General features: G+C 33.6%; 1 protein-coding gene across 1 annotated transcript in view; it reads right to left on the minus strand.

Annotated features, from left to right (window-relative positions):
- LOC129945187 (uncharacterized) overlaps positions 1-3,340 on the minus strand; it is a 9,797-nt gene extending 6,457 nt beyond the window's left edge. Inside the window, exons 1-2 of the mRNA XM_056054844.1 lie at positions 3,083-3,340; positions 2,778-3,036 (exon numbers count right to left, since the gene is read on the minus strand). Coding sequence (XP_055910819.1) covers positions 2,778-3,036; positions 3,083-3,340 — 517 coding nt within the window. The remainder of the gene's footprint in view (positions 1-2,777; positions 3,037-3,082) is intronic.
- Between the last annotated feature and the right edge of the window lie 7,757 nt (positions 3,341-11,097).

Here is an 11,097-nt window from a genome sequence, read left to right on the forward strand (position 1 = left end):
GTTTTCTCAAACCCGCATTATGTGCATTGTCGTTGAATATAATATTTAAATTGGAAGTGAATAATGTTGTGTTTGAAATGCTCTATGTCCATAGGTCAACTTTCTTCTATTGATTTTGTATAATATGAAGGTTGACTGTGGACATAGACACCATCCACACCTACATACCCTACATCCTCTGAACCATATACCAACAAACAAAACAGTGAACTTAGAATTCTGAAATAAATCCAATATCGTTTATCTTCTAATTAAAGCCCTAATTTATCATCACCCAAAGTTGTCATTAGTAGGAGCGACATAGTCGCAGGAGTAAGTTTAGGACTCACAAAGAAACAAGTGTCTATACGTAAGTAAGCTTCTCACGATTTTAACATTTTACTTAGTTATTAGACGAAGCATCTTCATGTAACCATAACCGCCTCCATTTCTGGTGCTATACAAAGAGTTGATGAAAATATTATGCCATCTATTATAACCAAGCTTCGTATATATAACTAACTGACTTATTCCAAAACAAATGTAATGGTATACAAATCATTCACCCACAGAAAAAACCCCTCGTGATGTCCTTTGCATTAAATGTTTTCTTGTGTTTTCTAGGAATGTAACTGAATTTTCCAATTCACATCACGTCCATTGCTGTCTCCAAGTTCCAAGATAAAACCTTTTATTTTCATAAGAAACAAAAAACGATATAAATCAACGTCTTGTTGGCATATGGTTGGATTTTTCATCATCAGAAAGAATAAATGTTATGTTGTCATCATGATGGTCATGATAATATAGAAATGGACATTTTTGGAATTTTTGCAAAAGATTAAGTTAACAAAAATGCATAGCAGCATCTTGTTATGTTAAAATTATTTGAATTTATTTGTAAGAAAATATGTATCAAATAATTTCTGTCTTTGTTGAAAGTTCAGAATTATGCAGAATGAAAAATATTTCATTACATTCCTTGAGATCGAGACACATAAAATTCCATTAAATAATGAAAGCTTTTCGAGTTCTGTGAATTTAATAAAAAAAAAAACAATAAATTAATTCGTTAAAAATAGTCTTTCAATGTGGGAGACTTTATACATTCGTCTATTTTTGAGAAGGTAAATTTGACACCACATTTTTGGTGTTTTACTCTAATGAGCAATGACTACCTCCCTTCTTGGAAATGCTTTTGTTCAATTTAAGGTAACGGAAAACAAAAGGGTTTTTTTGTAATCAAAGAATTATTTCGATGGTATTTAAATGAATTTATATGGTAATTTTGTCGTTGATGTGGTCTTTAGGTAGCTTTTAGATTCCTGGAAATTTCCATAATGAGATTTCAATTTCAAAGTTTTAATGGAAGATACAATTTTCGGAAGTAGGTGCATAGCTAAGAGGCGTAAATATGGTGTAATTATATTCTCCGGAAATGGTAAAATAAAAAAAAAATAATTTGGTTCACCTGGGCGTGTACACACTTTTTTTTTTAAATTCGTAGAACACAAAGTAAAATTAAATTTTGTTTGTTTACTTTTAGGAAATTGCAATTTTCTATTAATAACTATTACGTACATCGAAATTACATAATATGAGCATATTCAAAAAGTTTCGAGGAAATTACAACAAAACTAAGTTTTAATGGAAAGCTTATTTACATGTCTTGTTTACACTTTATAAAAAGTGTTCTAAATTTGGAGTGGAGAAAAAACATAAAACAAATTTTAACACACGTAATACCACATACAAAGGTATGAACTTTTTTTCAGTGCAATCATTATAGAAAATTGTTCTCCTGTCACACTGTTAGTTGCCATAGTCCTCCGAAACAGCTTAACCAATTTCAATGAAATTTTTCATATACATTCGGTAGATCCGAGAATAGGTTTTTATCTATTTTTTATATGCTTAAGTGCTATGGTTTAATTTTATCAACATCGTACACGGTGCAACGATCTTACGATAGTATTCAGTGTCCTTATGTACAATGAAGCATTGATTGCTATTGAGGATCTTTGCGTTATCATTGCAAACTTTCGGCATGCACCCACCAAATCAAAATGCATCTTATTTAATAGACATTGTATCGTGAAGTGCACTACAATACCGTATAAATGGCAGCGATTGTCGCTCAAAATATCCCTCTTAAGAATGAAGAGCAATGAACCATTTATAAACACATCATGCTCTCAGTTTCGGCAGGACAAAGTGTTTTTTTTTTTGGATGCATTCCTCATTTCGCTAAATCTTTCCAAAATACGATCGAATAATGGTATCACTGAAACTGTTGCATCTTCTGAAATTGCGGCAACTCTATTGGATGGAGGCAGAACAGCTCATTCAGTATTTAAGCTTCTTCTTCGTTTCCAACCAGCTCAATTCATCTCTCTCTATTCCTAGCACGATATCTCATCTGGGACCACGTCTCCAAGTTTTGGGACTGAGCTTCCTTCATGACAGATGATGTCCATGTTTTCTTGGCCTTCTAGGCCACCTTTTACCTTGAGGATTCCATTAAAAGCACTGCTTTGCTAAGTTATCGTCCGGCTTTCTCAATGTATGGCCAATCCAGTGCCATTTTATCTGCGCGATGTCAACATCCACTTTTGTTTACCCAGTCCTGGCCACAGTCCATCGTTAGATATGGTTTGTGGTCACCGGATGTTCAGGATGTAACGTAGACAGTGGTTAACAAAAATGTGCAACCTTTTCGAGATGTCAGCAGAGCACTTCCAGGTTAACAATAACCTGTTGTTGTTGGTTTCGGCTGGTTTGCATTAACTTAGTCTTACTGGCAGCCACCTCCCCATTTTGTCGAAGAGAGTGACACGTTTGGCAGAAGTTTCCAATTCTGTTTGCCATTAAGCATATGTCGTCAGCATAGTCCAAATGGCTTAATGTTTCCTGCAGGCGCCATGGGATACCCAGTTTCTCGTGTTCACCCCCCGTAGCAGTCATAACATCATCAATAGCAAGCAAGAACAGAATCGTTGACAATACATCACCCTGTCTTACTCCCTGAGGCACTTCAAATGCATCGAAAAGCTGTCCCTTGTGCAAAACGAAACACCTTGCGTTTTTGTAAGGCCCTTTTTACTATAGCTACAATTTTATCAGGAATGCCTCTAGCAACGAGAAATCTCCAAATAACATAACGACTAACGCTAACGAAGGCCTTTTCAAAATCGACGAACATGAGGTAAGTCGGCGATTGGTACTCCGAAGATTGTTCAAGAATAATTCGCAAAGTGTTAACGTGGTCGACACATGATCGAGCACTGTGAAATCCCGCTTGATGCCTTTTGAGCGTAGACTCGATCTTAGATTTTATCCTCTCGAGAATGATGGTTGGCATTAACTTTGGAAATAACGCCAGTTATTGCAGTTCTTAAGATCACCTTGTTTTGGTAGCTTGACGATTACCTCGTCCTTCTATTCCCTGGGAAAGGTTTCGTTTTTCCAAACTGACTTAACAAATAAGATACCGGCAGCCAAGTTGTGGTCCACTTTGAGAAATTCGGCAGGTATGCCATCCAGCCCAGCTGCTTTGTTGTTCTTTAAAAGGTGTATCGCGGTTCTTGTTTCCGTGCATGTTGGGGGATCAATATTTATGCCTCTTGTAGATCTACGTTTCATCGTTCAGCAATGTACAGAAGTGTTCCTTACATCTCCGCAATTAATCTTCTATTGACACCGTTCGTGTCACAAACAGGATGGTTGACAATATTTTGTTGGCCTACAAGGTCTTTAGTGATTATGCACAGCATCCTCGCGTTACCTCTTCTTGCAGCTCCCTCAGCGCTTTTTGCCAATTAGTCTAATCTGGCCCTCCTATCTCGTCTCACACACCTTTTGAGCTGTTTTATACTCACTTCGTTAAACCGTTTTCCGATGAGCACCAGTTTTATTATTTATATTTATTTTTAGTGCTCTGCGGTGTGTAATTTTGTCCCAGATGTCTTGGGTATCCACAAATCCTTTGAACTGCCACTAAATATTCAAAATGACCCAGACGAGGGGTGCAATATAAAAAACACAGTGCTGAAACAGCGTTAAATTATCGTCTAGGATGAATGCATTATGGCACACAAACATTCATTTGAGGCGTTGAACAGGTCATTAAAAGATATAAAAAACAATGACAGACTATTTGGCGGCACTTTGTTACTCCTTAAAGGCGATTTCAGATGAACACTTCCCTTTATTCTGCATTCAACGTACTTAAAATCATCTTTAGAAATGATTAGTATGACAAAACAACGTGTGTCGGGTCAGATAGTCATAATATATATTCGGGTGTGTTTTTTTGGTTTTATTTGGAAAACATTTTATTTTTTCAAAATCATACAACACAATACAATATTCTACAAAATATCATACGAGTTTAACCGATTTCTGTCTGTCAATTTGTTCGTAAGTCAAAGCTGAAATTTTAATTTTGGTTTGATTTTTTTGCCCGAATGCGTGTTGGGCACTTGAACTCTGTTTTTAAGTTTTAACATTTTAAACAACAACAAATTTCAATCCCTATAAAAACGAGTATTTTCCAAAAAAATTATTTGAGATATCAAAAACATTTAAGTCTTCTAAAAGTAATTTTTCAGATTTATAGCATAGATTCACTTAGAAATGGTTATCATAGCTAAATATGATTTTTAAAAATGGACCTATTGGAATACTTATGTCCTCTTGATTTCTACTGGTCCAGGCTCAAATCGTAATGCAGAATTCAAAAAAATGTGCCCTGAGAAAGCCCATGTTCTTGAAACTAGCTGCATCAGATTTCAATGTCTCGGATAGCTAAATTATATTAGCGTCTTTTTCAATAGGTCTTGCCGTTTCGTTGAATCACGCTTCTTGTTAATTAAGTGAACCTGTTGGTTAAAATTTAAACTGCTCTTGGTTCACATGGTAATATAATCTGCCCATAAAATGGTAACAAAAGAAATGGTAAAGAAGCTTTAAAATCCTAATGTTGGAACATTGGACAACCCATTCTTTTTATTAACAGACTCCAGAAAATGTTAAGGAAAATTTAAAGGATTTCCATTGTTTTTCGCTCGTAAAAACATTTGTTTTTATTAAATGATATTGATATACAAGGTAGATTGTGGTTTTGGGGATAAGGGAAGTCTTGTCCTGGCTTACATAAAACGTGTTATCAACATCTGATATCCGTATTTTCTCAGATAGCCAGGCCGCTTGGATAGCCACTATAACCTAACCTAACCTAACCTAGGGTGCGGTTACTTCTTTATTTAAAAAATCATAACACAAAAAGTATTGGAAATATTGCTTTCATTTTTTTCCGTGTATAGAAGTACGTTAAGAGTTTTAAAAGTGACATCTCGAAGGTGACCACCGTTTTTATCAATGCACTGAGATAGTCGGAATTTGAAATTGTTTTTCAATATCTGTTGTTATGTCGGCGATAGCAGCACAAATATTATTTTTAAGATGACGAAGGGGCTTTTGACGATCAGTGTATACCAAAGATTTAAGGTAGCCTCACAGGAAAAAATTACATGGGGCTAAATCTGGCGATCGTGCTGGCCACTGATGATCGCCTCTAAAAGAGATCAACCGTTCGGAGGAGTGTTCACTCACAATACTCATTGACCTTCTTGCCGTGTGAGCTGTGGCGCCATCCTGTTCAAAATACACTTCCCCTACACTAATTTCTTCAAGTTTGTGCAGAAAAAAATCCACAATCATGCTGACATATTGTTCAGAATTGACTGCTCTTTCGTGTTCTTCAAGGAACCATGGGCCAATAAAGCCGATTCTGGATATTGCATACCAAACAATCACACGTTTTGTCATGAGTTTCTCTCGGGTTAGTGGGCCTCCAATACCGCATGTTTTGTTTGTTCACACATCCTGAAATATGGAAATGTGCCTCGTCGCTAAAGAAAACAGGTTTTTGAGGAAGGCTTCACATGCAATTTTTTCGAGAAAACATAATCGCGTGTATTCAGTTGTTGCACCACTGACAATTTGTATGGGTGAAAATTAAGTTCCTAATGAAGAATTCGTCTCACTCTGCGACTAGAAGTCTGTAAAGCAGCCGATTGTTTGTGTGCAGATCGCCTAGGGGATTTCAAAATCGCCGCCCCTACGCTTTCGATTTTTTCTAGCGTCCTGATGGTTCTGGAAGGTCAATTATGTTTCTTCTGCACACTACCAGTATCCATGATCGTGTCCACCTACAACCAAATCGATTTTCAATCAGGCACACCACCTGCAGTTGAAATATTGAAATGGTTTCTGAAAGCACGCTGAATTGCGATGATCAAACGACTTAAAGAAAAGAAATCCTCCATTGCGAATGAGCGCTCTTGCTTTGTCCACTGCATTGTTGACACTTAACTATTCATAACGAAAACCTTAGATATCGTGCTTTCGAACAAGCCTAAACCAATGAATTCCAAAAATGGTTAGTTCTTAATTCAGTCAAAATTCATCCCAATTCCAAAAAAAAAAATAACTCTCGAAATCTATATTATTCTTAGAAAGGCTCAAAGTCTTTTTATATTCATCGCCAAAACCTAAATATTCTTTTAATAATATGAACATTTGATTTGTTAATCTAAAAAGTCAATTCTCTTCAATTAAAGGCATCCCATACGACATGATTATAACTTGTAAAACATGACACTTATCCATCAACAGGTCTTTATACATAATGTTGTTCAACTCCAATCGAATACAAAAATCTTAATATATTAACCAAGCTTAAAAAACGAATAAAAACAAATGTTTAAATCTTCTTCTGGGCTCTGGTTTGGTTTCCGTCCATTTGCACAAATTGCTCATTCTCATTAATCACCATGGGAACTCTCGTAAAATACTTTCTCAAGGAAATACATATAAATAAGAAAACATCACGTTCTTAAATGAAATTAAATAAATGCCACCAATTTATTTCCATCTCACACCATCCCCACATACCCTCCTCATTGTTACATCAGGCTCTGTTGCTTCGCTTAATCCCGAAAAAGTAGAAGAAAATCCTTAGGTATTTGTTATGCGCCTTCAAAATAAATGTCCTTACAACCTCAGCAAAGCACAAAAATCAGTAGGTATGTAAGAATATGTATGTGTGTGTGTACGTTGTAAAACATCACCAACACCATCTCAAGATGAGAGAGATATAAAGTTCTTAGCAGTGATGAATGCAATCTACCATAATAACAACTTGATACAATAATTCTTTTAAAGTTTCTTCGTTTTGGGTAGAATTAAGAGATTATTTCTGGAACGTGATATTATACACAGAATTTTCTTCTGACACTGTCTCTCTTTCCCTGTGCAACACCTTATTCCATCTTTGTACCTGTTTCGATGTAACTTACAGCCAAAAGGCACACAACTGTAACTGACAAAAATTATGTAACACCTACATAATTTTCGTTGTTTCGAAAATTATAATCCTGACAAAAATTACAAATTCACTAGATTAGTTTTTGTTGCCTGATGGATGTTACATTTTTAGTGAGTTATTAAAATAAAAAAAGATGGAGAGAATTTGAAAATTCTAATGAAAAGGAAATTCTGATGTGATGGTAGCGATCTAATGAAAATTTATGCGGAAACTGTTTTGTTTTTTGTTATTTTTTTTACATTTTGATTAAAAATAGCAAAATTCCATAAAACTACTCTACAAAAAAGTATGTTTTGGGTTTTGAAATATCTCAATTAATTTTGTGAAAAGTTATTGTAGCGAAAGTTTTGACAGGTAGCGTGTTTTTGAGCGTGTATAATTACCGCAGGTGTGAGCAGTAGCGGATTTGGAATTTATTGGTGGAAGGAGATGTAACTATTCAACGTATCTCGTATTGTCTTTCGGGTTTTTCATAAAATCTCCCAAAAATTTCTCCCATTTTCGTAGATCAAATGAGGAACAAGGAAACATTTAAAACAACATGAATGTATTCTCTCTGTTGAAATTTGAAAACAAATTTCATCATTTTTATGTAATCATGTTTAGATCATGATTAACTTTGTAGATTTTATTGTAAATTTTTTAGAACCTGGTTGCTTCTAAGTCTAAATTGTATACTTTTTACTGAAATTTACAACTTGGAAGACATCCATGCAATGCTCATCAGTTAACCATTGAGCTCGATTTCAAAGGTATTATAAAATACAGAGATTCAGTTTTTAGCAGCACACTAAGAATGTGGTACGTTAAGTTCGCAATTCGGTTTTCTGTTTCCATTTTAATATTCAATACCATTGGATAAAAATAAACGGAAGCGGTACCGTGATCGCAAGCGACATAAATTTGTCCAAATTATAAATAATTGTATGGATTGAACAAAATTCATTCTACTCGTCCAGAACGCATTTGTCTGGCGGTCTTTCGTGGGCAGGCTTCTTGACGGTTTTAGCTCAAAATACCAGGGTAACAAAATGTTTTCAAATAAACGAGAAGAAAAATTATTAATTATTAATTTTTTATTGCAAAATGAGAGCAGACTCGTATTATGAAATTACTTTTGATAATCAATCAATTTTGCTGCACTAGATTTCTTAAAGAGCTTCAAAATGTAGTTGTAAATAATTTCTGCAAAAATTAGAATTTTGTAAATTATTTTGTACAATAATTTGTTGGTATAAATCTTTGAGCAAAACGAATGAGATGAAATGAAATTCAACATTGCAATTTTTAGTTCAGAAATGTTGACTTTGTTCGAAGTACGCACGATTTTTGCGATACATACATTTTTGGCAAAACTTCACACTTTTGAAGTGAAAAATTAATCAATTTTTCCCACGAAATTTTAAGCCAATCTTTGGAAAATTTTCGGAGTTATGAATTAAAAATTAATTAGGTGGTTGAACAGTCCTTTAAGAACTAGAGGCTAGTGACTTACAACTCTCATTTATTCCTGTGTTCGAGTTATGCTGTCATTGCTAGAGGAGACCTACAGTTTTAAGCCGAATCTGAAGGCCTAATTCGAGAAAGCACATGACGGAAACTACTCTTGGAAAATTTGTCAATTCCTCGCGAGGGGCAGTATCCGTGAAAAAAAAAAAAATTAGTGGCACAGGCAGGGATCGAACACAAGACCTATGACATGACAGTCGAAGTCACTTTTCTTTATTATTTTTTTTCAAATTAATTTTTTTTAATTCAATCTTAAACCTATTTTAAAACTAGACAAAAATTCATAAAATAGCCTGAATAATAATAACTTACAACAAACTTAATTGTCCCATACGAACACTCTAAGTTAAAAAACAGTCAAAGGCACTACCCATCATGCCACGGGTACTACCAGTTATGAATTAGATCAACTTAATAGTCCTTTAATAGTCCAATTTAAAAACGGAGCACTCTTATGATTTTTTGGATTATATCTAATCTTTTATGAATTATTCAAAATTAAAGTTTTTAAAAATTTTATGGTGTCTTTTTAACCCTTCTTTATCCGGTACTGATTCTGATTATTAGTAATACGTCGAATAAAAGCATAATTTAGTAAGTGCAGAATATACTTATGTATGTATTTAAATATGGAGAGCTTAGTATATATGCAAAACACATATGCTATAACTTTTGGTTAATTGTGTCCAAAGTAATCCATGATTAAAACTTAAAATTCCTAACACACATAAAGGATTTATTTCAAATATTTAAATAAAATAAGTTTTCAGATTGAAATCCCTTTTGTTTTGAATTCCCATTCCATTAAGTCTTTTGGGGATAGGATTATCCTTATATAGTTTCACATAGTTTCTAATCGTAAACAATCCGTTCGCAGTGCAGAATAAAGTGATAAATTTGTCGTTTTTTTTCCAGATTGATATTTTCTATATTCCTAATATTAAAATAACAAGCAAAGCAATTCTAAAATCATTAGCCTAGTTAAATTTTGCACTTTTTAACCACCACATCCGCATACGAGTGGAGCAGAAGAATAAGGAGAGACAATTTATTATTTTATCCTTAACATTATCTATTCCAAGCTGTATATCAATTACTGGTATGGCAGACAATATCCTGCTGGTTCTCCATATTTTCCTGCTAAGCATAATGATGACAAAAGCTTATTAAATATTCATCAGCTCTAGTTCCTAGCTCGCATATCAAAATGCAACGAATGTAATATACATATATTTTTTCAATATGTTTAAAGAAAAAAGGAAAATTTTCCATTATATATGAAAACCAAACCGAACCAGACTTATACGTGACCCATATTAAACTTATATGGGGAGGAATTATTACATCATCATTTCATAGATTGCACTTTTGAAAGTGAGTATTTTGTAGTAAAAAAAAAAACTAAGGACAATGAAAGATATCCTTTGTATAATCTTAATCGAAATGCAATTGATATTTTTTACAGCATTCTAATATGCACTTCGATAGCAATGATTTTACGAGTATTTTCAAATGAGCATAGTAGAATATTTGATTAGTAAATTATCCTTTTTATCTTTGTCGGGGGAAGGATTTAACTATAAGGAAGTTGATTTATACTTTGCATTCTCGATTGAATCCAAATAAATAATTTACTTAAGTGGAGTAATATCAGTGGAAAAAATAGGGTCATCGTTTTTTAAGGGATTCAAGAAGAACATTTTAAAAAACAATTTATTTTGCTTAAATAACATGAATTTTATTTTAAATAAAATGTATACGAGTAGGTACTTATCGGATTTTCAAAATGCTATTATTTCTATACAACTTTTCAAACTGTAAATAGGTACAAGTTATTAAATTCACAAAAAAATTAAAATCATTTTTTTAGTCAACAATGTTTTTGGCCATCAAATTTTACTTTCCTGAAGTTTGACTTAGCTTTCCCAATGCCGTTTTCATACTTTTAAAAGATGATATGATGGAAAAATTGTATCGAATTGACAACTTTTTTAACCCAACACGAAAACCTAGAAACTTTTAAACAAGGCAAATCCACAGACGAGACAGGAAGTTATCAGTGTGGGTCGCAACCCAACCTCTTTTTTTGTATAAGTTTGTTAAGAGTATAGAACAAATTAGAAATGTTGTAGTAAAGATATTTTGGTTTTAAAAATGGTTTTTGTTAAAAAATTTGAAATATTCTGTTTACACTTTAATTTTTGATACAAATTTGTAAG

Source organism: Eupeodes corollae, chromosome 2 (genome assembly GCF_945859685.1).
Source record: "Eupeodes corollae chromosome 2, idEupCoro1.1, whole genome shotgun sequence".
Classification (NCBI taxonomy): domain Eukaryota; kingdom Metazoa; phylum Arthropoda; class Insecta; order Diptera; family Syrphidae; genus Eupeodes; species Eupeodes corollae.